This window comes from Euprymna scolopes, chromosome 40 (genome assembly GCF_053919585.1).
Source record: "Euprymna scolopes isolate OS-2025 chromosome 40, ASM5391958v1, whole genome shotgun sequence".
Taxonomy (NCBI): domain Eukaryota; kingdom Metazoa; phylum Mollusca; class Cephalopoda; order Sepiida; family Sepiolidae; genus Euprymna; species Euprymna scolopes.
In genome coordinates, this window is record NC_136521.1 from 2,455,912 (window position 1) to 2,483,819 (window position 27,908).

The 27,908-nt window shown below is 36.1% G+C and overlaps 1 protein-coding gene across 1 annotated transcript; it reads right to left on the reverse strand.

Annotated features, from left to right (window-relative positions):
• Positions 1-12,407: 12,407 nt before the first annotated feature.
• On the reverse strand, positions 12,408-27,554 carry LOC145265284 (S-crystallin SL20-1-like). The gene is made up of 6 exons (XM_080121063.1): positions 27,422-27,554; positions 22,599-22,694; positions 20,565-20,680; positions 14,087-14,323; positions 12,899-13,006; positions 12,408-12,572 (listed from the first exon to the last, which is right to left on the reverse strand). Exons 1-6 carry the CDS (start codon positions 27,552-27,554, stop codon positions 12,408-12,410), a joined length of 855 nt encoding a protein of 284 aa, XP_079977189.1.
• Positions 27,555-27,908: the final 354 nt, after the last annotated feature.

The following is a 27,908-nucleotide window of genomic DNA, read 5'->3' on the forward strand; positions in this document are numbered from 1 at the left end:
TATATATGTATATATATACGAAAAAATAGTTAATAAAACATGTTAAAAACACTTTGAAAAATAGTTAAAAACATATTTAATTTTAGAAAGAAAACACTAAATAAGTGGATAGTCCTTTATCCGCGGAGTTTAAAAGAAATAATGTCCTGTTCATCAGAGGGTAAGATTTAGCAAAATGCGGGATTGGATTTTGCTTGCAAAAATATTTGATGAAACTGCAAGTAAGTCATAGACCTTACTTGATAACAAAACATGAATTAGAGGGAATAAGGCGAATAAAACGTGATTTAATGTGAATATATAGTCTGGTTTTATATATATATATATATATATATATATATATATATATATATATATATATATATTAGTAGTAGTAGTAGTAGTAGTAGTAGATTTTTTTTTAAAAGAAATCCAGCAAAGTGCTAAATTAAAAGGAAATCTGAAGATATCTGAAAAAATAACAGCGTATTTATATTTGTATTTTGTGTACAGAAAGTTGTTAGATGGGATAAATCATTGGTACCGTCGGTTTCAAGCCCGATAATTTGGACCGTTTTAGATATCCATATCAAGATCTCTTCAGCCAATACTCATGATTTTCCAGAAAAACACAAACTGCATGATATTTTTAATAGAAATACCGTGAAAGTTAGTTACTCAACAGCATAATCAATCACGTTGATAAAAAAGAAATGAGTATTGGCTGAAGAGAGCTTTATATGGATATCTAAAACGGTCCTAATTATCGGGCTTGAAACCGACGGTACCAATTACTTGTCTCATCTAACAACTTTCTGTACACAAAATACAATATATATAAATTATTATATATATATATATATATATATATATATATATATATATATATAACTATTATTTTCTGATTAGAATACACGTATTCCTTCTATGTTATGTCTTTTAGTGGAGCAGCTTAATGTGATTTTTTGCCAAAATCGTTCATTTGGTGATACAAGCATGAAATTTGGCATCAATAGTCTCTGTAAGTTACTTTTTCAGAAAAAAAGTGCTGGCCATCAAAAATTCCAATATGGCGACCATTTTTTTCAAGATGGCCGCCAGCAAACCACAAATTTCCATAAACGTTCATTTTTTCCAACTTTTATGCCCAAAACGGACTGCTAATGCAAGGATGACAAAGTGGATAACCTGTTTTTGCCTATAAAATGCCCCCAAAAGGCTTACAAACCATGCTAGCCATCCTGAAGAAATCAGGTGTTCTTAATTCCGTTACCTACCTCACTCCATACAAGCCCCTTAATCAACCCATTGAGAAATTGTGACCAAGGCGGCACATCTCACGAGGATCAAATTAAGTACCACCGTTTTTTCCACAGAAGGAGAATTTTGCAGAATATTATGACGAGAGTGTATGTCGCTCACTACCAGGGAACACTGGTGACAGACACTGCTGTGGAACTCAGCATGGGGTTCAATATCAGCTAAACTCCAGTTTAGTATCCCAAATGCTATCTAGCCAGCCCCTGAGGTTGGATAGCCGCACCTGGATTGACAGGATGTGCCAGCGCGGGAGAGCCGAGCCAAGGATGACAGGGGCTTTATTGTTATCCGGATGGTGTACAGATCGCACGGGATTTAAATGATATTGGATGAACGATCGGGTTAGGTGTAGGGCAGCAGCATGAACCTAACTGTATCCCATACATCAAAGTGAGCAAAGGTGGTAAGGTGGTAAAAGGATAACCCCTCGGCCTACACCACTTCAACGACTCTTACGATGGATGCCAAAACTAGACAGCAAACTGACTGGAGTAAATGTTGCCTTTGTCAGGTTGACAAAAGAGATGAAACTCTAATTTCACCTCTTAGCTCATTCCAGAGGAAACAGGACTATGCTGGATATGCGAAAATTGCAAAAAATGTGCCTTTGTTTTATGCCCTTAATGATATGCCAATACCCTTTAATCCAGCATGGTTAGATGAAAGAGAAGGCATAGAAGCCACACTGATACGAAATAAAGCAAAATATCACCAAAGCTGCCGACTATTGTTCAATAACACAAAGCTGTCAAGAGGACAGAAAAGGAAAATAACCCCCAGTACATCAGGCACAGAAGAGAACCGTGAGAAGAGACAAAGAACCTCAGACCCTCCAGAGGTACAGTGCTTCTTATGTGAAGAAGAGGATGAAATATCAAATTTAAGACAGGCAATGACCATGCAGCTGAATGAAAGGCTTAATCAGTGTGCCCGGACTCTAAACAATGGAAAGCTCCTAGCAAAGTTAAGTGCTGGTGAGGTTGTTGCCCAAGAGCTGAAGTATCACCCTCGATGCTTGGCACAGTTATACAACTCAGAGCGAGCACATCTTAATGTCATGAAGCAAGAGGAGAATGTCAGCGGTCAAGGGAAAGACGTTTACCCCCTAGCGTTTTCAGAGCTTGTGATCTACATCATGGATAGCATGGTTACCGGTACAGAAACAACACCAGTGATATTTCGACTTGCTGATCTAGCCTCACTTTACAAGCGTCGGCTGCAACAACTAGGTGTGGAATCCCCAGAGGTCAATTCTACCAGATTAAAAGAGCAGTTACTCTCTAGGATCCCTGAGCTTGAAGCACATGAGAAAGGGCGAGATGTCCTTCTTGCATTCAGAAAAGATGTAAGCACAATTATATCTGACGCTAGCAAGTACAGTGAAGGCATTTATCTGGCTAAAGCTGCTGATATCATCCGGAAAGAGATGCTGGCTCACAAGACAAAATTCAGCCAGGCATTTCAAGAAGGGTTTGGAGAGGAAGCCGTTCCCCAGGCACTTCTGCAGTTTGTTTGCAGTATTGAGCATGGGGTGGACATAAGGTCCCATCTGAATCATGGTATTGTGCAGTCAGATGTGGCCATTGCTCAACTACTGCAGTTCAACTGTTACTCAAAGTACAGGGAAGGTTCGAAATCTCAAAGACATGCCAAAGACCGTGAAACACCATTTGCTGTTTATATTGGAATGAAAGTTTTTGCAAAGACAAGAAAGAGACAACTGATCGACAAGCTGCATGAGAATGGAATAAGCATATCTTATGACAGAGTTTTGGAAATATCAGGACAGTTGGGTGAGACTGTTGTAAAGCAATATGTGGAAGATGATGTCGTGTGTCCACCAAATTTGAGGAAAGGGCTGTTCACAACATCTGCTGTAGATAACATAGATCACAACCCAACAGCAACAACATCAAGCACATCTTTCCATGGTACAAGTATTTCAATGTTCCAGCACCCAAGTTCAGATAATGTAGGAGAAGCACGCATCTTGGCCAATATTGCGGAAGGTCGAACGAAGAAGGTCCCAGATCTTCCAGAGTCATATACAAATATTCCACCAGCCTTCTTCCGTAAGAAGAATCCAGAACCAAGCATCCGTGATGACTTTTCACTTCCAGATTCCAGTCTTTTCCAAGAGGAGGTCAAGCTTGAAAATGAATGGTTGGAAAAGGTCCATAATACCACTGATGTAGATGGTTCACCAAATGTAACATGGTCTGCCCATCATGCAAGCAACCAAAGAGCAGAATTTGTGACTAGTATAAATGCTTTGCTGCCCCTTCTGCGAGATCAAACACACAGTGTTGCCACCATAAAGCATGCTATGGACAAAATCAAGGAAACTGTGTCGTTCCTCAACCCAGGACAAACACCCGTTATAACAGCAGACCAGCCACTCTATGCACTGGCGAAACAGATACAGTGGCATTGGCCAGACATATATGGGGAGGACAAGTTTGTAATAATGTTTGGTGGACTACATATTGAAATGACAGCCTTTAAATCAATAGGGTCAATGTTAGAGGGCAGCGGATGGACTGGTGCACTTGTTGAGACAGAAATAGCATCTTCAGGCTCTGCAGATTCATTTCTATCAGCTACAAATGTTACAAAGATTCGCTAAGCTCATCAGGTTACAGCAAGCAGTTTATTCAAGCTCTTGAAGAAAGGTTACAGTGCATATCTTGTTGAACAGGAAGACAGTGATGAGAAAACTGTCACCTTTGAAGAGTGGTGTGGCTTCCGCAGTAAAGAGAGTCCTCTTGTTACTGAATATGGAGCTGACCATTCTGACACTGATACGTGCTTTCAGAGAGGGAAATTTCACATTGTATCGTGAATCTCTGGCAGAACTGATACCCTATTTCTTCGCAAACAACAGTGTTAATTACACACAATGGCTTCCAGTTCATCTTCGAGACATGATGAGCTTAGAGAGGCAACACCCAGAGGTTGCACAACAATTCCAAAATGGAAACTTTGTAGTTCACAAATCTGACAGGCATTTCTCATCAGTCGCCATTGACCAAGCCCACGAACAAAATAATGCTAGCATCAAAGGAGATAGTGGAGCTATTATGCTGACAGAAGATCCAGCAGCTCTTCGAAGATGGATGGTGGCTGGGCCAGAAATAAGGAAGTTGGTGGCCGACTATGAAACATCATCAGGGAGTAAGGATGTGAAGAGTGACACTCGTCACCATGAACAGTCACCTGCAGCTCAGAAGACATTCCTTGAGAAGGTTCAAAGGCTCACCATGGTCCTAGAGGAAATGGGCAATCCATTCACTGAGGTGACAGGCGATCTGCTGACCCTTGACACAAAGGACATAGCAGAATCATCTGTGGCTGAACATGTTGCTACACATCTTCAGAAGGGGAAAGAACAGTTAAAAACGTTTATGGATAAACTTAACGATGGTCAATATTTCTACCAGTCCATCAAGAAGAACAGCATAGATTTCTTCCAAACTGGGACTGGCCAAAGCAAACAATCTGAAAAGAAACTGCTAAAGGATGATTGCCACCTGTTTTCCCGCCTTTTCATCTCTTGCCAAACTAGAGGTTGTCATCTACAGGAATTTTTCAAGCATGAGAACCAGTTGTTTCCCCCCTCTCTCAGCAAGAATGGTAACCTACGTCCAAGTACCAAGTCAGATCTTGTGGAAATTCTCCAAGGGCAAGTCCAGCTTCCAGAGTTCAAGCCAGAATCTGATGTACTGATTGTTGATGGGGCTTCACTGGTGAATGCTGTTGCACCAAAAACACCAAAGACATTTGAGGAATATGCCCAAAACGATATTCTTCCCTTGGTGCAGAACTACAGCCACACTCACAAGAGAACAGATATCATTTTTGATGTATACCATAAGATCAGCCTTAAGTCAGAAGCTAGATCTAAACGTGGAAAGGCCATCAGGAGGAGAGTTACCGCAAAGAGCAAACCGCCTACAAACTGGAAGAGCTTCCTTCGAGACAGCACTAACAAATCAGAACTCTTCCACTTCCTTGCCGATGCCATAGCTGAAATGACCACAAGCAATGCAGTCCTTGTGACTAGGGAGGAAATCGTCCTTAGCAGTGCCAATTACACCAACTTCAGCTTAGAAGAATTGGCACCCTGTACGCATGAGGAGGCCGACACACGGATATTCTTACATGCTTGGCATGCAGCTAAGGAGGGCTAAAAGTCTGTACTGGTTGATGCAAATGACACAGACATTGTAGTAATTGCCATATCGATGATGCCTTCTCTCACAGCAATTGGTCTTCAGGAAATGTGGGTGAGATTCGGCAAGGGAGAACACACCAGGTGGATTCCTATACATGACCTTGTGTCCAATCTAGGACCAGAGAAATCCAAGGGAATGTTGTTTTTCCATGCCTTCACAGGGTGTGATGTTGTATCTTCTTTCAATGGCAAGGGAAAAAAGACAGCCTTGCAGACATAGAATGTATTTAATGAAGTCTCAGCCACATTTGCAAAACTCAGTCTCAGCCCATCTGAAATTGAGGAGTCTGATCTACAAGTATTGGAGAAATATGTAATTCTCATGTATGATAGGTCCAGTGCAACCTCATCAGTAGATGACGCAAGACTTGACCTCTTTGCACGGAAGCAAAGGTCATATGACTTAATCCCACCAACTCAAAATGCACTCAAGGAACATGCCAAAAGAGCTGCCTATCAAGCAGGTCATGTTTGGGGACAAAGTGTCATACGTGATCCAGAACTTCAGTGTCCTTCAAAGTGGGGATGGTCAAAAGAAGATGACTCTTGGAAAATTGTGTGGACTTCACTGGAACCGATTTCAAAATGCTGCAGTGAACTGACAAAATGTGGATGCAAGACTGACTGTGGTGGAAGGTGCAAATGTAAAAAGACTGGGTTGCATTGTACTAAACTTTGCAGTTGCCCTTGTCAAGCTTCTACAGGAACACTAGAACACTGAACGAGCTTAAAGTGAGTAATATTATGACAAAAAAACCAACTTAAGCTCGATAAACGCACTGTATTATACAATAATATGCTGAAATTTTTCAAAATTTGGACTCCTATGGCGGCCATCTTGGAAAATGGCCGCCATATTGGAATTTCAGGTGGCCAGCACTTTTTTCTTAAAATCTACTATCCAGCGAATATTTATGCCAAATTTCATGCTTGTATCATCAAATGAACGATTGTTTGGGTAATCTGCTCCACTATTTTGGATTAAGCTTTAAATTTCACGTACGAAGATGAAAAAGACGAGCCGCGATGTGACGTCATATCAGAGTATGAAGAAGAACAGAAAAGGAGAAAGATAGCAGGGATGTGCCCATATTGTTGCTTCCTTATACAATTTCGTGTACGGCAGTAAATAAATATTTTGTGTTTCTGTGAACTGTCCGGATCACGGGCAACGGATGTGATCCCTCAGCGATCCCTAATGGGGATCTCCTTGTCACATATGTGTCGTGCTCCTTCTTCACAGGGAATTCTTCGCAAGATATCTCGGCGCAGCAGGATTTCTTTGATGGATTTTGTCGGAGTCGATTTCACCTTCAGGTTTATATGCCGCTGTGAAGCTGTGAATAGATTTTTATGCCCGCAAAAGAAAGGCAAACTCAGATATCTCTATTCTACTAAGTTAATTTAAATATACAAAATATGCTATACACTCGTTCAGTTGTTGATTTCTAACAAACACTATTCGGTTCTTTTTTTTTTTTTTTTACACAGAGATCACCACTTATCAAGGCCCGGAAACCACTCAGGGATAAGGGTTATTGCAAGTACATTACGTTAGTGAGGAGATTTGCTGAAATGTTTACTTAAGGGGGCGGTTCATTAGGAATTTGTTAACATTGGACTTGAAGACATCCAAGTTGTAGTCCGGAGGGAAGCAGGCAGACGGAACAGAGTTCCACAGGCGTGCAGTTCTAAGAAAGAAGCTTCTAATTAGATTTAATCACTCCTAGTTTTGGCAGTGGCGATGGACGGGAAAAGAGGGGGGGGCGACGGCTCTTCGATTAGGACTACATTCGCTCAGAACTCATTTCCAGCTCTCTACAACTAACGATTTTGACGCGGGGACCCGTTTATGTACGGAGGTATGAGGGTAGGGTATGTTGGTTCCCTGACCAATCACGACTGGTTGCGTCATGTCAGGGGAATCCCCATATGTGCGTGTGTGTTTGTGTGTGTGTGTGTGTATGTTTGTGTGTGTGTTTGTGTGTGTGTGTGTGGGTCTTCGGTCTACCGATTTCTTAGGTCCATAACCTCGATTTCCGTTACTGGGGATCTCTTTATTACACATATGTTGCTAGTTTTTCCTTAAACAACCGTTTATGTACGGAGGTATGGGGGTAGGGTATGTTGGTTCCCTGACCAATCACGACTGGTTGCGTCATGTCAGGGGAATCCCCATATGTGCGTGTGTGTTTGTGTGTGTGTGTGTGTGTGTATGTTTGTGTGTGTGTTTGTGTGTGTGTGTGTGGGTCTTCGGTCTACCGATTTCTTAGGTCCATAACCTCGATTTCCGTTACTGGGGATCTCTTTATTACACATATGTTGCCAGTTTTTCCTTAAACAACCGTTTATGTACGGAGGTATGGGGGTAGGGTATGTTGGTTCCCTGACCAATCACGACTGGTTGCGTCATGTCAGGGGAATCCCCATATGTGCGTGTGTGTTTGTGTGTGTGTGTGTATGTTTGTGTGTGTGATTGTGTGTGTGTGGGGGGTCTTCGGTCTACCGATTTCTTAGGTCCATAACCTCGATTTCCGTTACTGGGGATCTCTTTGTTACACATATGTTGCCAGTTTTTCCTTAAACAATAAAATGCGTATGTCGGTTACATACAAATAACAAAATGTATAACTAAAATCTTCCTTTCAGCAAGGTCAGCTGCTGATGCCCGGGCATACAATAATACTTAATAAATACATAGCTGCCTGGCATACTGCTGAGCCTCGGGTGTCTTAACAATCCTCAAATGGAGAGGCTTACCGATTCTCGGCACGTCACATTTCAACTGCAAATAAAAATGTGTTGAATTCCTTTACTTGGTTCCTTTGCGACTGCCTCTGTTAAAATGTGGCGGCCACGAAACAATTCCACCATTGAACGTTGCGCTGTGTTTATTCAAACTTTTTGAAGAAATTGCTATAATTAAAATAGTACAAACTCTACTACAGAAAACGACATAGATGAAGAATGGTAAAAAAAAAATCATTTTCAAAAAAGAGAATCTGAAATTGTATTGGAATTAAGAAAATATTGTAATCGACCTATCACTTCTTTTCGACAGAAAAAGATTAAAAAATTGACGAAAATATAATTAAAGTTTCAAGAAAATGATTTTTTTTTTTACAAAGGCATCACCACATTATCAAGGCCCAGAGGCCACTCAAGGATAAGGGTTAAAGAGTGTACAGTAGAAATTGGTCAATATAGTAATCATTAGTAATGAAAATTTGGTAAATTTAATAACTTATATGGAACGGCTCATCAAGAACTTATTTACTTTAGACTTGAACACAACCATATTGTAGTCAGCCGGAAAGCAGGAAAACGGAAGACAATTCCACAGGCGTGCAGTTCTAAGAAAGAAGCTTTGTTCATGGAATCTACGTTTAGGTTTAGGCACAGATAAAGAGTGGGGGAAATTATTGATAGTGTTTACAGCTAGACGAGTGTTTCTTGTGAAAGTTTGGCGAGAGGGGACCATAGATTGAAGCTCAGTTGAACACTTTCCATGAAAATAACGATACATCAGAGACAAACTCGCAACATCTCTTCTGTGAGATAGAGGTTGCAAGGAGGAGAAAAGGACATCTCCTACGAGGCTACGAAGTCTATTTTGAACTCTATCAAGGCAGGACAAGTCCTTTCTAGCAGCTCCTGCCCAGATGTGGCAACAGTATTCCATCCTTGGACGTACCTGGCTCTTATATAGGTAGAGAATAGCATCAGCAGTGAGATATCTACTGGATCGATAGAAAGATCCCACCATTTTTCCAGCGGCCTTGGCAACAGATTTGATATACGTGTTCCATTTAAGATCAGGAGTAATGGTCAAGCCCAGAAGCTTGTCAAAACTTGAGGCCTCCTGAAGACGAGAGCCATTCATTTCAATTGAAGACAAATGTGAATTAGAATGTTGATGATGTAAAGAGAGAAGCTTGGTTTTAGATGCATTAAAAGTAACCAGCCACTCCTTTCCCCATTGTACTACGTGCTCAAGATCAGAGGAGAGAGAATTGGAGAGAACTTGGTCGTTTACTGTCTTAGAACAGACAATGGTTAACATTTTAAGAAAATTATTCAAATAAAACATGATTCAAATATGAAAAATGATTTAAAAATGTTTAAATAGTTCAAATTTAAAAAAACATTATTCAAATTTAAAGAAAATGATGCAAATTCGTAAAAAACGGATTCAAACCTTAAGAAAATAGTCAACATTTTGAATAAATTATTTAATTAAAAAAATGTATTCAAATTTCAAGAAGATGATTCAATTAAAAAAAATGGTTCAAATTTCAAGTAAATAATTCAAGTTTAAAAAAAATGATTCATATTTTTAAAAAAATTACAACAAGACAAACAAGAAAAACACATTGTTCTTTTTTATAATCCTTTGAGATGTGACTTCGTAGTGTGTGTATTCATTTTATTCGAGTTCCATGGCGCAGTGGACAGAGGTGATGAGTCTCTATTGCTCAAGGGCAGCATTGTATTGGGATAACAGATTCAATTCTAACCAAAGGAGGCCACGGGATTAGTTGATCAGACTTGATGAGACAATATAAACTATGGCAGGCAGTATTTTTTTTTAATTTGCACCCCGAACAAGGCACAGTGCTACTTTGAAGTAGGGGGATCCTATCGGAGACATATGTTGCAGGGATATTATGAAGGCAGATAAGCAGCAAGATGTCTGTTAACATTACATTTGAACTTCTGCATGTCAGTACAGTTGGGAAAGCAGAATCCTGAAAGGAAGTTCCAAAGTCTAGCAAAGTCTAGCAGTTCTGGGAAGGAAATTGTTGGAAACCCCTTTTTATTACATCTAATAATCTCTATTGTGTAAGGGTAGGTCTTTGTTGCTCGTCGGGTTTTTTTAAAGTGTAAAGGGAGTTCTAAAGGCTTGCTGTTCTGGGGAAGAAACTATTAGAGTAGAAGATTTTCTCACACCTAAGGATCTCTACAGTGAAGGGGTGGAATTTCGATGCTTGTCGGGTTTGTCTGGAGTATTCACGTCGAGGGTGTACAAGTGCTTGTAGTTCGTCAGAACATTCACCATTAAAGTACTTGTAGAACAGGCAGATGGATGCAATATTTCGTCGATGGGACAGAGACTGGAGCCTAGATGACAGATCAGGACCTATAAGGTTGGCGACTCTCTTTTGAACCCTTTCAAGGAAGGAGAGACAGATAGCAGATATACCAGCCTAAATGTGGCAGCAGTACTCCATACATGGGTGAATGATGTCCTTATAGAGGTACAGGATACTTTCAGATGTAAGTAGTTTTCTAGCACGGTAAAGAGAACCCAACTTCTTCGCAGCAGGCTTGGCAATGCTCTCAAGTCTGCATTTCAGTTCCTGTTCCCTGTAAACGTAAGGCCCAGGAGTTTAAAGGAAGTAATTTCGGGTAATGTCTTCAAAAAGTGTATGACCATCTTTTATTTTACATCCCGCTCGAAACTGGAGCACTACACACTTGAAATCACCGGAACAACACGTAAATTCTCTTCTCTTCGCCATAACACCAAAATGAAGAAAAAGACAAACAAAAAAATAAATTCACGAACCGGACTTTCGACCCTGATGAGGCTATGTATAAGCGAAATATCGGACTTACAAAAAAAAAATCAGCAAATAAACATGATTTTTTTCATTATATTCGACACTTCGAAGTTTTCAAATTCCCATTTTAAACAGATGAAACTTTTTTGTCGTAAATGCATAAGTTCAGGCATCATAAGAATGCAAGTTGCAACACCTCTGATCCATTCGGGCGGAATAAAGAATAGAAGGTATTACTTTTGGAACGCCAGTCGTAAAAATATCTGATGAGTAGGGCTATGACAACAACATATTCTTTTCATTGTCATGACTCTCGAGTATATAGCCGACACAGTAAGGTACAGTTAATCAACCAAGAATCACATCACTCTATATAAAAGCATATAAGATATAAACGGATACGCACTCGAGAATTACAACAAAGAAAAGAAAATGCAGTTGTCCTGTTGATGAGCAATAGATTTTTTTGTTTTTGTACAAAAAAATCACCATTTATGAAGGCCCAGATGCCACACGAGGATAAGGGTTAAAGAGTGTACAGTGGCCAAAAGGGCATTATCACAGTAATCGTTAGAAGTGTAAATTTGGTAAATTGGATTACTTAAGGGGAAAGGTTCATCAAGAACTTGTTTACATTAGACTTGAAGATGGCCATATTGAAGTAAGCTTGAAAGCATGTAAACGAAAGAGAGTTCCACAGGTGTGCAGTTCTTAGAAAGAAACTTTGTTCATGGAATCTACGTTTAGGTTTTGGCACTTATAAAGAGTAGGGAAAATTGTTGATATTTTTTTTACTACCAAACGAGTGTTTCTCGTGAATGTTTGGCGAGTTGGGATGATAGATTGGAGCTCAGACGACCACTTGCCATGAATATAACGATAAAACAGAGACATGCTCGCAACGTCTCTTCTGTGAGAAAAAAGGTTGCAGGAAAGAGAACAGTTCGTTTAGATATAAACTGTACGACGTGAAATCCATAACTGTAAGACGTAGCTTATTGGTACATTTCTAAAAAGTACTGTTACGTAGTTGCCATCATTATTGGGTAGTTGCTGGGTTCGATAAGATTCAAGTGAATTATTAAAATAACGCGTGAACACATCAAAAAAGCAAAACAAAGAACAAAAAATAATTACAAAGTCACAAATTACGAGAATATATTTTATTTATTCGATATTTTTTACATTTTTTTTCTTTTCTTTATCAAGATATTATGATCTCGGATAAAAATAAAGATTTCGTATTTTTCTTTTAAAGATTTAAAAGGGCAACACTAGAAACACCTTTTTGTTCGAACCACTTCCCGCTTTTACCAGTCGGTCATGCAACGACTCTTAAGGTAGCTGCAGATCTTGGGATGGCTAGCGAAACGGTTGTAGAGGGCCATCATTCTTGGATAGTTGCTGAACATGGACTTGTTCTGCATATACATGTTCTCCATGCAGCAGTAGAACATCATGTCACACCACATCATCTGGAATAGAAAGAAATTAAAAGTAAATATAGCAGATTTGTATGAAAAGAAAAATCATGTTGGCAGACAGGTTCTCATTAAACACCGCAGTTAAGTAACAGCATAGTTAATCAGTTTAAAATGGCTGAGCATTTAGGAAAACTAAGTGCTGTATGCATTTATTTAAGCAAAAATCAATCATTTAAGGACACTAGCGCTGCTCTGCGACTTTTGGGTTTGGAAGAGATGAAGTTTGAAAACATAGATACAGACGTACAGACAGACTGCAGACCGACTGACAGACAGACATATAACCCTTTATATATTAAATTTATATTATAACGTACCTGATCTCCCATAAACCATTGGTTTCCACCATTGCGCATGCACAGAGTCCTCTCCATGAAAGGCATGATCCTGTTGAAGGTGTTCATGTATCTCCAGTACATGTAGTTCTGAAAAATTAAAGAAATAAAACGTCTCATCGTAAGTAAATAAACTCGATGAATCCGAAGTTCATGTATAAGTTTGAGAAGAATATACAAAATCAGAATCTGTAATATATATAAAATCCGAATTTGGAATATGTACCAAATCCGAATTTGGAATATGTACCAAATCAGAATTTGTAATATATACCAAAATCAGAATTTGTAATACATACGAAATCAAAATTTATAATATATACCAAATCGGAATTTGTAATATATGCAAAGTCAGAAATCGTTATATATCCCAAATCCAAATTTTAATATATACCAAATCCAAATTTGTAATATATACAAATCCAAATTTGTAATATATACAAATCAAAATTTATAATATATACCAAATCGGAATTTGTAATATATGCAAAGTCAGAAATCGTTATATATCCCAAATCCAAATTTTAATATATACCAAATCCAAATTTTAATATATACCAAATCCAAATTTGTAATATATACCAAATCAAAATTGTGATATATGCCAAAATCAAAATTTGTAGTATAAACCAAAACAGAATTTGTTATATATACCAAATCAAAATTTGTAGTATATACATAATGAGAATAATAATACCTACAAAATCAAACTTTGTAATATATACAAGAACAGAATTTTAATAAATACTAAATTAAAATTTGTGATATATACCAAAACAGAGTGTGTATTTTTTGTTACGATAAATTAGTTTGTGAATAATTGCACTAATATGTGAAAAAATAAGCACCTATTTCTTTATAGTTTTTTTTTTACTTGTTGATTAAGTATATATATATATATGTATATATATATATATAATTGCGTTAAAGTTTCACGAAAATTGAAAATGTCTAAACTTTCTCAAGATGGTTGAGTTACATTTTACCCAACTCGCATACACCTATATGTAAACTAAATATATCCCTAATTTTAACTCCTTAACCCTAGTAATTCAAGTTATAAAGTACATAATCATTGATCTATCTTATTACAAACATATAAATATATTTAACTTCTATATAGTTACATACATTGCTTATATAAATGATGTGTTCGTTAGTCACACTTACGTCATAATTGCAGTTCATATTGTTGGAGCCCATCATTCCACTGGATTGCATGTTGGAACCCATCATTCCACTGGATTGCATGTTAGAGCTCATCATTCCACTGGATTGCATGTTAGAGCTCATCATTCCACTGGATTGCATATTGGAGCTCATCATTCCACTGGATCCCATGTTCGAACCCATCATATTACTGGATCCCATGTTGGAGTTCATCATGCCATTCTCAGACCAGTTGTACTGGAAAATAAATAGTAAATATTAAAACATCGATTCTTAAATACTTCGTTTCATAAATACAATAATTTTTTTTTTTAATTCAATTTTCACCCCAAACAAGGCACAGTGCCCCTTTGAAGCAGGGGGGCTACTATCAGGGACTTAATTAGCGGGGTCATTATGAAGGGAGATGAGTAGAAAGATGTGTGTTAACATTACACTTGAACTTCTGCATATCAGTACAGTTGGGAAAGCAGAATCCCGGAAGGGAGTTCCAAAGACCCGCAGTTCTGGGGAAGAAACTATTGGCGTAAAAGGCTTTCTTGCACCTAGGGATCTCTACTGTAATGGGATAAGACTTGTCAGGGTAGTTACGTCGGGGAGGTACAAGTGTTTGCAGTTCGTCAGAACATTCACCATTAAAGTATTTGTAGAACAGGTAGAGGGATGCAACATCTCGTCGATGGGACAGAGGTTGAAGCCTAGATGACAGTTCAGGACCTATCAGGTTGGCGACTCTCTTTTGAACCCTGTCCAGGAGCGAGAGACAAGCAGCAGATGCACCAGCCCAGATGTGACAACAGTACTCCATACATGGGCGAATGGTTGCCTTATAGAGGTATAGGATACTGGCAGGCGTAAATAGTTTTCTAGCACGGTAGAGGGAGCAAACCTTCCTTGCAGCAGCCTTGGCAATGCTCTCAATGTATCTATTCCAGTTCGTATTCTCTGTAAACGTTAGGCCGAGGAGTTTAAAAGAAGTACATTCAGGCAATGTTTTCATGGCCATTGCTATTGGTGGTAGAGAATGTTTCTTGTAGTTATTGAAGGAAACAAGCTTAGTCTGTCAAAGGCCTTAGATATATCAAGGGCTACCGCTCTACCCTCCCCTGTTTTGTCCAATGAACGGTATATACGTTCAGAATCTACCGTTAAGGTATCTGCTGTTGAACGGGTTTGCCTGAATCCATATTGTTTGTCAGTCAGGAGTTTAGCAGCTGTTAGGTGCTGGACTAGGGCTTGATTAACTAAGGACCCAAATATTTTGGCAAAAAGTGGGAGGAGGCTAATGGGGCGACAATTTAGTGAGTCAGTTCTTTCACCAGAATTCTTGAAGACTGGTACCACAGAGGCGGTTTTCCAGCAGTCGGGAAAGCAAGATTCGTTAAGGCATTTATTGTAAAGTTTGAAGAGGACTGGAGCAACCTCGACAGAGCATTTTTTAATAGCACAGCCAGGATGAGATCTTGTCCGCATGCTTTTGAGGTGTCTAGGTTTTTCATAATAGCATGTACCTGAGAAGGGGTGATTTTCAAATCGTCTAGTGAATGTCGAAAACATATCTTAAACGATATAATAAAAAAAATATTAATAAGTGAAAAATAAACTATTGCACTACAATTTTCGAAATAATATTGTTCCCTGTTTATTTAGAATAGCACCTGTTTAGGAAATCAAGAGTAAAGACAAGGACTTTCTGGTGCACTTACTTGTCATAGAAAAAAGTTTGAACTTTTAAAAACATATAAATGGATTGAGTACTCTTTATTTAAAAAAAAACTATTTTTTACGATTACGTATTTAGCAACCATTGATGTTTTATAATTTTTGTCACTAGTGCTATATAATTTTAAAAACTGACCTTCTAAAAATGTTTTGTTTTGTATATTTTATTTTTTTTACCTTTCACGATTTTTTGTTATATTATGAAATTATAATTTATTTATTTTTATTATATCGTTTAAGATGTGTTTTCGACATTCTATTAAAAAAAAGAAAAAGTCAGATTTTATGTGTCCGCCCTTGAATTCAATCAAATATGGGGACTGGCTTCTTTTCCATCAGTTTCGTCATGAGATTTGATTTTATTAATTAAAAACAAAACACTACTTGATTAATTTACCTGATTTTTTGAATATGACATCAGCATTCAGTAGTTGTTCTGCATTTTATTTAATCCTGTTTTTTTTATTTCAAAATAAGTGCAATTTTAAATAAACACCTTCTATACATATATATATGTGTGTGTGGGTGTGTGTGTGCGCACGTGCGTGTGTGTCTGTGTGTGTGTGAACTAGTCGTTCAGCCCTACGTGTGAATACAAATTTCTGACCGAAAACCGAGTAAAAAGATTTTCTCAAATCTCAATACTACTCATGTCAAATCTCGATTCTGTCGACTGAAAATTGACAGAGTTATTTGGTGGGGAAATGTACACACACACACACACACATTTTCACTTTTATATATAGATATACAAATATTGTAAGTTTTTAAAATATATATGGCAATCTAGCTACACAGAATCTTTTGCATTGTATCCTCATGAGCATTCTTCAGCCTAATGCATGGAACTGATGTTGTTTCGTGTTTGTATATATCCCCGCGGCATTGGGTTTGCTAGTCAGGCGGTTATTTGTTGTTGCCAATGCGCGCAAGCACCTGTTTCGTTGTTTTTTAGCGAGCATTTTTCATTTTTACGCTTAAACAATATGCTCATTGGCTATGATAAATTAGTGTGTGAATAACTAAGAATCTTATTGTCTGACTAGCAGACTCAGTACCCTGGGATATATATATATATATATATATATATATATATATATATATATATATATATATATATATATATAAACACGAAGAAACATCAATTCAGTGCAATAGCCAAACGAATACTCACGAAGATGAAGCGCGGAATATTCTTTGTAGCTTAATTGGCATATACATTTTAAAACTTACTACCTAGCTCTAGTTACGTATTCATCCCCCAAAACTATTTTTGTCATATCTAGGAAAATATTTACTTAATGAATACATACTTGTTGATTAAGTATATTTTTCATTCCGTGGAATTTCTTCGGATACTCTTAGTAATTTATATTACAATTATACTGATATATTTTAAAAAATACATTTTTTGATAATAACGTTGAAGCGACATGTTTAATTAAATACTAGTGGAACCTGTGGGAATTCCCGAACTCTTTAATATGTAAAAGGTTTATGTGGATGTTCAGCGTGAATCGAGACTCTCCGATTTTGTTGTAGCTCTTTTGTTAAAACTGCAAAAGTATTTATCTAAGCTAGCAGGGATGCCCGGCGTAGTCTAGTTGTAAAATACGCTCAATCCTGGGCCCAACTCTCTTCCTGATCTACATCAATGACCTCCCTAAACACATACTTAAATCATTCGTTGACATCTATGCTGATGACACGACCATCTACGGCAACACATCAAAGGCTGTAAATGACGAAGTTCTCTCGGATTCTCTCTCCTCTGATCTCGAGCGCATGGTTCAGTGGGGGAAGATGTGGCTAGTTACCTTTAATGCATCTAAAACCAAACTCCTATCCTTACATCATCAACGCTCTGATCCCCAGCTGGCATCAATTGTGATGGATGGCTCTCGTCTGGGTGAGGCCCCGTGTTTTGACAAGCTTCTGGGTTTGACCTTTACTCCTGCTCTGAAATGGAACACGTACATCAAGTCTGTTGCCAAGGTCGCAGGAAAGAAGGTGGGATCCTTCTACCGCTCCAGAAGATATCTCACTACTGATGCAATTCTCTATCTATATAAAAGCCAAGTACGGCCAAGGATGGAATACTGTTGCCATATCTGGGCAGGAGCTGCAAAAAACAGCCTATCATGCCTTGACAGAGTACAAAATAGACTTCGTGGCTTAGTGGGGCATGCCCTTTTCTCTACCCTGCAACCCCTCTCCCACAGAAGAGACGTTGCGAGCCTATCCTTGTTTTATCGTTATTTTCATGGCAGGTGCTCGTCTGAACTCCAATCCCTGGTCCCCCCTCGCCAAACTTTCACGAAAAACACCCGTCTAGCTGAATCCACTGTGAAAAATTTCCCCCACTCTATATCTGTGCCTAAATCAAAACGCGAATTTCATGAGCAAAGCTGCTTTCTTAGAACTGCACGCCTGTGGAACTCTGTTCCGTCTGTCTGCTTCCCTCCGGACTGCAACTTGGATGTGTTCAAGTCTAATGTTAACAAATTCCTAATGAACCGCCCCCCCCTAATTAAACACTTCATAAAATCTCCTCACTAACGTGATGTACTTGCAATAACCCTTATCCCTGAGTGGCTTCCGGGCCTTGATAAGTGGTGATCACTGTGTAAAAAAATATATATATATATATATATATATATGATATTTTAATTCTCGCAGATTTCGTGTGTATTATTGTAGAGTCAATTTTCTATTGATCATTATTTATCATAAAGTTTTGATTTTAAAAAATAAAAAGACATATATTCATATGACTTGGGTGCATAAGCTTGAACTGAAACCGAAATCACAACTTATGAAGAAATATATATATATATATATATATATATATATATATATATATATATATATATACTATCCCGGGTGGTCGAGGGTGCGTATTGAGCAAAAAAAAAAGTGGTAGTAGGCAAGCAGGTTCGAACCCGTACTGAGAAGGAGGAAAAGAGGTGAAGAAAACAAACGTTACGACTTTGCCGTTGCGTTCATCGCCAAACCAGAAGTGGCAAACGTTTAAATTAAGGCTTTTGTTGATAATTTTTGGACAATTATTCGATATTTGTCATCCGAAGAGTCAAGCTTCAGAAGGTTACCGATCTCGTGAACATCCGTCGTCAGTGCTGAAAGTTATAGTTAGGCATACAAACATACATCCGTACATTTAAACAGACAGATGAGATTTATATGATAGATAACTTTAGTTCATTCAGCTGTAATCTAAACCGAAATCCAAACTTATGAAGAATTCTTGGTAAAATTACAAGAAATGTGAAGGTCATAACAATTAAACGACAGTCACACGGAAGAAAAAAAAAGGATGTCCGGGTGACACACAAAAAAAACACACACGTCAACGTATCATTAAAACACTTCCGTGTTTGAATATATGGATAAGTTACAGTTTTAGTCATTTACAACTGATTTAAAGCTTTACTGCTCACTCATTTTTCGACCAAATTTCAAACAATTATTACAGTTTATAGATCAACTTCTCAGCTATATTGAGAACAATTTTCTTTTTAATTTTCCTTCAGTAAAACAAAAGTTATGATGAATTTACTGGTGTTCAAAATCGTAAAAAAAATGTAAGGAGGTGATTGACGTTTTATATGACTGGTTCCATAGCAACCACGTCGCTTCAGCGAGTACTGTTACTACTAATTCACCGCTCTTGCAAAAAGAGAAGTAAAAAGTGAAACAGAGAGAATGAATGAGAACAATTGTAGGGAATTTTATTGAAAGCAGACGAGTGCCGGACATTGTTATCACATATGTGTTTATGTTTATGGGGGCAAAAAAATTAGACTGAAATTAATCAATAAAAATAATAAAGTGCTGAAAGCAAATAATAAAATACTGGAAGCATGAATAAAAAAGTGAATTTACTGGAAGCATGGATTACAATAGAAAATGCGAGCATGGACAGTAATATGGTTAAGCTTAAACATTGAAAAGTAAAGGACTAGTTCTTAAAATGGGAAATGAAAGGGATAAAATATTCTAGTAAAAAATATAATAAATTTATAATTTAAAATATTGCAGCATTAAGAATGTTTTTTTAAATACAATTTATAACATTATATAATCAATTCTTAATGCTGCAAAATTTTAAGTTATAAATTTATTACATTTTTTACTAGAATATCTTGCCATTTTCTTTTCCTGTTTTAACAAATAGTTCTTTATTTTTCCATGTTAAAGCTTAACCATATTACTTTTCATGCTCGGATTTTTCTATTGTAATATATATATATATATATATATATATATATATATATATATATATATATATATATATATATATATAGTGGAAATGGTAATTAATAAAAACTGAAGAAAGTGCTCAATACTGTTGTAGAGCAAATATGCGGGTTTTTTTTATTACCGTATCTTTCTGTTAAGTTACATTATTGTTTCAGCTACCCGGCCGCTTTTGGGGCGGTGTGTAGCTTCATCCTGAGGAAGCTACAGACGGCCCCAAAAAAAACGGCCGGGTAACTGAAACAATAATGTAACTTAACAGAAAGATACGGTAATAAAAAATAAAACGCAACGTGTATATATATATACAGAGAAAGAGAGAGAGAAAGAGAGAGAGGAAGGATGACTTGTAGAAAGGCATTCCGTTTGTATAACTTTGAGCAGCAAACAGAAAGAAACAATTGCAATATAGATATGAAGGTTGATATTAACAATCTAATAAATTCATATTAACAAATCAGAAGAATAGCTGACTCACCCTGAAGCGTCCGTTCTTCCAGTGATAGTACCTCATGTAATCGTGCATGATCTCATAGAAGCAATCGCAGATGTAGTCACACCTCATCATGTCCATGCTGCTCTTAGGGTAGAAGCCTGAAAAATATAGAAATGTTGTAATTTTTAATGTTGCTTTAAAACCTGCAACTATATCAAGTAACTTGATAATGGATTTAACAAAATTAAATATTTGTCAATTTGTAACGTGGCAGGAACTAAAAGATAAAGTAAATAGGAATAAAAATAAAAATATAAAAAATTGGAATACACCCTACTGAAGACTGATTGTCACATTTGCTGAGTTTCAAAAAAGCAATTTGGACACGATGGCCCTTTAAAAGAACGATATTCAATAAAATTTGGTGTTAAATTTTTTAAAAAAATGTAATATATATGTATGGAATGCTTCAGACTACTTTTGGCCTATCTTGAATAGTTTCTGTGTGGCGTAAGAGATTTCTGGAAGGCTGGGAGTCTGTGAGGGATGATAGGAGGTGTGGGAGAAGTAAGGAAGACGTAACTACATAGATGATTGGCCAAATAAGTAATTTCATGGATAAAGACCATCGTGTGTCTATAGAGACAATAAGTGCACAGTTTGATGTCAGTGTGGGAACTTAACATAGAATTATTCGCGAGGAATTGAAAATGCGGAAGATTTACGCGAAGTTTAATCCAACGGCATTTACAGAACATCACATACTATTTAACCAAAATTGGCATCAAAAGAGGTCATCACTATTCGTATAGTCCAAACCTTGCTCACTGTGACTTTTGATAATTCCCTAAGCTTAAGGAAAACCCTAGAACTTGTCGTGATGAGACAATTGAGGAGATTAAAGAGGCTGTGACGAGAATCATTGACACGCCAACACAAGACGACTTCTAGAAGTTGTTTGAATGATAACCAAAGTGGATTACAATCGGAGGAAATTATTCAAAGAAGACTAGAGTTTCATGTGTGTAATATCAATAACAGTGCTTGCGCTTGTGTTCAAACAAAATAAATACCTGTTTATTTTGCAATAATACGTTGTTTTGGCTTCAAACATATCTAATACCTTTTAATTTTATTCAAACTCAACCAGCGCTTCTATTCAAGGAACACAACTCCAAACGTGAATTCCGCGTGATCAACGCATCGTTCCGATATTTGAAAAGACTACCTCAAAAACAAAAAAACGGACTTCTACTGATTCTATGATCCAACAAAAACATGGCAAGAATTTCAAACAAAATAAATATCTGTTTATTTTGTAATAATGCGTTGTTTTGGCTTCAAACGTATCTAATAAGTATTTATTTTAATCAATAAAAGTGTGTATAAGTAAAATGTCTGGAAACTTATTTAAAGCATCTTGTATTGCATTCGTAATCAAGTGCAAGGGAGTCGGTTCAATGTTATATCAATACATTGGATATTCAGCTTATTTTGAGAGGGTTTAGTCAAGGTTAAGTTTATTACTATGAAACTATAATTTAAGTTTGGTTATGTTTAAAAAATTGTAACTTTATGTGGTGCCATCAATCAAGGAAACAGGTATGTGAATTTTCACAGCTGTTACTGTCATATTAAAATTTTATCGAACTCTTCAATGTAAACAAATTCTGTCTATTATATAAACTTTTGTTGTTATATATATTCCTCATCTTCTTCACCAAAGAAAATGTAACTCTTTATCAATAGAACATTGTCTCCTCTCGTCGTTTGATTCCATCTAATGAACAAGTATTTGATATCTCCTCATAATACCATGTCGATATGTCCACGTTATCATTTCAGTCCAAGCCAAGCAAAACGTTGTTCATCGTAAAAGTTATATAACCCTGTCCATATTTAGTCATCGATAATTTGATACCCCGCTATCAACAAAGGGTCTAATCGACGAGAGGTCGTAGCAGACCTCATTCGTATTTCAGTGTAATCGCATTCAAGAGGTTTGGTTCAATGCGATAATCATTCTTTGTATTTAATAGAGTTGTTAAAAAGTGATTTTCTTTTATTTATACTTACCGAATTCTCTGGACAAGTATCTGCAGATGGCCATGGTCTCGGGCATCCTCATACCACCGTCCATCTCCAGACAGGGGAGGTAATTGCAAGGGAAATCTGAAAGAAAATATATTATAGATAAAATAATGTATATATATATATATATATATATACATATATATATATATATATATATATATATATATATATATATAAGAGTAAATAGTTAATAAAACATGTTAAAAAACACTTTGAAAAAGAGTTAAAAACATATTTAATCTGAATATGGAACACTTAATAAGTGGATAGTATTAATCCGCGGAGGTTCGAAGAAATACTTTTCTTTTCATCAGAGGGTAGGAGTTAGCAAAATGCGGGATCGGATTTTGCATACGAAAGTATTTAATGAAACTTCACGTAAGTCAAAGATCTTACTTGATAACAAAAAGTGAAGCAGAGGGAATATGATGAAGAAAAATGTGATTTCACGTCAATGGATAGTCTGGTGAAAGGCAAAATATCCGATGACGGTAAAATCCAAAAATGTAAATCCAAGAAAGTTAATTAAATTTCCATTAGCACAAGTAAAATCCAAGTAAATCGCGTAATTGGAAGATTGTCCAAAATAATCCAAAAGTCCGAAATCTGTGGAATAATTCACAAATATGTACAAGGAAAAGGAGGAAAATTCCAATAATATTAATAAAAGAAAAATAAGATATGCGTTTAACACGGCTGCCGAGACAAATATATATATATATATATATATATATATATATATATATATATATAACTACTTCATTTACTCACATAAAATTAATATACAAAAGTATAAATTTATGCGCAAACTTTAAATATTTACTTCAAAAGTGCTCAATACGTAGGTAGAGCTTGTTAGTAATTAATAAAATATATATGTCGATTAAGCTAATCGTGTAGCTTAATCGCCATGTATATTTTATAAATTACTATATATATATATATATATATATATATATATACAATCGTCCCATCCCTAATACATATATATTAGTGATGGGACGATTAAAAAATTTTACCGATTCCAATACAATTACCGATTTCGTACTAAATTCCTGGTTACGATGCAATTTACGATTCGTATAACTTATAAATTTATATATATATTTAACTATAAAGTTGTTATTATACCCTGATGACCATGCAAACATATGCAAATATTTTCTCAAACGTAAAAATACACTTGTGGAGATGATCTGTTACTTTTAGTTTTACTCGTAGGTTAAGATAAATACGTATTTATTATTTTATTATTTAAATTTTGCTTAAAACAAAATCAAATAAAAAAAAAGATATTTAAAGGAAATGTTTTGGGCCTTGGAAACTAGGTACAATTTTTTCTGATTCTGATATCGATTCAGATACACCAAAAATTCCGATTTTTCTTGATTCCCGATCCTGATTCCGATTAATTGGGCCGACACTAATATATATTCACACATACATTATGGCGGCAAATTCGTTTTCGAACATGGCCATTACTTGATATCGCACATAAGAATAAATGAATAAATAAAAAAAATAAAAAAGAAAATAAATTTTTTTTAAAAACACAAAAACAAATCAGTAATGGGCCGCACGAAGGTTGCTTTTAAGCCCTTCCAAACTCTTGTATTCTTTGACACACATTGTGCAGACATGTGCGCCACTAGCAGCACGTTCTTGATGGTCACTTCTATGTATAATCAAATGCCGCTTCAAACCGCCTGCAGTTTTGCAAGTCCGCCCGCAGTTAACACAGGTTAGATCTGGCAACACAAGACTGTTTTGTGGCCCACACATACTTAATACATACGTACATAAATATATATATGTGTATGTATGTATATAAATATATATATTTGTGTGTGTATACATATATGTATGTATATACATACATACACACACATATGTATATGATGAGCTGTGAAACAGCGAAACAGTACTGTATGTGGATGACTATAATGCTCCTCAGCTTAAGTTGAGCATATTGAGCAGTGATACACAAATTACCATTAGCATATAAGCGATGCTCTTTGTGTAAACAAATCGAGCTTAGGTATTTCGGAGGATGTCAAAACATCGTTAATTCACAACTCGCACAGCAGCCGCAATTAGCCTAATGGTTAGGAGCTTATATATATTAATATTAGTAATATTAATATATGGTAAAGGTGTGAAATGTTTAAATATTGAAATGGGTGCCATCAACAAGAATCGAAACCAAAAAATTTAGCGCCCCAGACACAGTTGTTTCCGTTTGAGCTATCGTCAGATAATTATAAAATAGTAAAAAATGAAACGAGTTCAATATATAAATGTACATTTGCGTATGCGCACAAGGACCTTTTCAGTCGACTTACCCTTGTCAAGTTCGAATTTTTTTTTTTTACTCCTTATAAGCAATTTTTACATGAAAAAGACAGAACTGAGTTATTCCATAGGTCAAGATCCTCTGTATATAAAGTTTCAGGTAAACCAAAAATCGACAGAATATTTTGGTAGAGACTTCTTCAAATAAAGGCACAACATTGTTATATATATATATATATATATATATATATATATATATATATATATATATATATATATATATATATATATACGCTTTAATATGATATTTAAACTCATGCAGATTTCGTATTTGTAATCAACTAGCGGGACCTGTGGAAATTCCACAGTGGACTACATTCATATGTAATATATTGTTGTTGGCATTCTGTAGATGGTCAGCGTAAATGGAGACGCTCTGCTATGGTTGCAGCTGTTTTGTTAAGCTGCGAAAGTATTTATATAAGTTAGCAGGGTAACCCGGCGTAGCCCGGTCGTAAAGTACTCCTAAATATGATATTTTAATTCTTGCAGATTTAATATATATTATTATAATAGTTAATGTTCTATCGATTTTATATATTATAAAGTTACGATTTCAATATATATATATATATATATATATATATATATATGTGTGTGTGTGTGTGTGTATGTCTGTGTATGTGTGTGTAAGTGTGTGTGTGTATATATATGAATGGAAATGTATAAAAAAGAATACGAAAAGTATAAAAGCTTATAACTTTTCTTTATTCGTTTTCAATTGGTGACGTGCAGGAATACAAAATAATATTAGGAAAAAATTAAAGAACTTTTTTTACAAGTACATATTTTCGACCGATCCTTCAGTCTTCATCGGTGTAGTGAAAGTGATGGGCATACACGGAGAAAAGAGGAAAGGAAACGGAAGGAGGAGGAGGTATAGCTAATGAGAAGGTGCCACGTCAGTTTTAGATACATATACATATAAGTACGCACATATATACATGCACACAATACATATACACATATAAACGAAAAATTAAAAATTAAATATATATATATATATATATATCAATATCAAGAGATATTTATATATATATATATATCAATAGATATTTATATATGAAATAAAATGGAGGTGGAAGGACCTGGATACTCAACGTTTCGCCCGATTTATGCGGGCTTCTTCAAGAGGGATGGTCATTGACGAGAGAGTCGGAGGATTGGGGCTATATATAATGATGGGGGAGAGCAGCGTGTTTTCCTATATATATATATATAACGACGGATTATATCTTTCAACTCTACCCACAACAGAAAACTTAACAAAAAACTATATTTCCAAACACAATTTTTAATCTCTACGATATTTTATCTTTTAGACGTAATCCACTACACTAGTTTACTCTAATTAGTTCTTCTCTCATAAAATGTATATACATGTATATATGACATCTAATTTACATAAGGAAAACACGCTGCTCTCCCCCATCATTATATATAGCCCCAATCCTCCGACTCTCTCGTCAATGACCATCCCTCTTGAAGAAGCCCGCATAAATCGGGCGAAACGTTGAGTATCCAGGTCCTTCCACCTCCAGTTTATTTCATATCGTCGGATTTAATCCAGCTCAACAATCATATTTATATATATATATTTATATGTATATATAGATATATAGTAAGTAATGTAAATATATATGGAAATTAAGCTACACAGAATGTTCCGCGTTTCATTCTCGTGAGAATTCATCAGGATTACGCCTAGCTCTTCCTATGTATTGAGCACTATTAAAGTAAATACTGAGTAATATACACATAAAAATATGTCTCTGTATATCAATTTATGTGATTAAATGAAGTCATATATATATATATATATATATATATATATATATATATATATATATAACTTAGGTGTATCAGCTTGAATCAAGACCGAAACCAAAACTTATGATAAATATATGCGTATATATACTTGAGGTCCATGTAGCTATAATCGAAACCGAAACTAAAACTTATGAAGACCTCTTGATAAAAAAAATATTTATAAAAACATAGATTACTAGAGTGCCATCATTATAACCGAATCCGAATTCAAAACTTATGAAGAATTCTTGGTAAAATTATTTATTACAAGAAATGGAAGTACAAACCAAACGACAGATGTAAGCGTGACACACAAAATAAATAACACACACGCTATCCTATTAATATATATAGAGATATGATAGAGTTCATTCCCTATTGATTAGTATATCGTATACAATATATACTAGTGGTCCCGCTGACGTAACTGGGTCGTAAATAAATAGAAAACGATGAGCACGTGGTTGAATTGATTTCAAGAGTTCTTCGACGACGAGGAATCTATGTTCATATTGTAACCCATCCGTCTAATGATTGGATTAATACTTGCTTAACTTTTATTTTTTTTTATGACACTGCATGTTTTAATGTATATATTCTTATAGATTAATCCAAAGAAAAAAGAAATTGAAAATATTCCTTACCATTCCTGCAACGATCCCAGTCGGAGAATTCGTATCTCTTGTCCATGTATTTGACGCCGGCCATATGGAACATCATACGCATGCACTCGGCACGGCCGCGGCCATTGAAGTAATGGAGGGTGTAGTTAGGCATGGCTGGATTCGTTGGTGAACTTCTCGAGCAACTAACAGAAAACGAACTCAAAGACAACTTTGGCTGGTCTGTGGCTGAACAGGCAAGAACACCTGAATTTATACCTTTTTGCCTAAATACAAATACTCGTTCTCATTTGTCAATTATCGACGTCAAATTCGTAGGATATTCACCAACTAATTTCTTTGTTGGCAACAGACACGGTTCTTATAGAACAAAAAAACGTACTACAACAGTGCAAATAACACGATTGTCAAAGAACTGGTTTGCAATTATCGCATTTCATACAGTTGCTGTACAAATGAAAGGAACCTTGATATTTAAACGCAACCAAATTCGAAAACTCTACGATGG

Bases quoted from the DNA above. Each gene is read 5' to 3' on its own strand.
- LOC145265284 (XM_080121063.1), bottom strand. From the start codon at position 27,554: ATGCCTAACTACACCCTCCATTACTTCAATGGCCGCGGCCGTGCCGAG. The intron at 13,007-14,086 runs GTAAGTGTGACT...TTAATTTTTCAG, and splicing joins ATATGAACTGCAATTATGAC to AACTACATGTACTGGAGATA. The intron at 12,573-12,898 runs GTACGTTATAAT...TTTCTATTCCAG, and splicing joins AATGGTTTATGGGAGATCAG to ATGATGTGGTGTGACATGAT.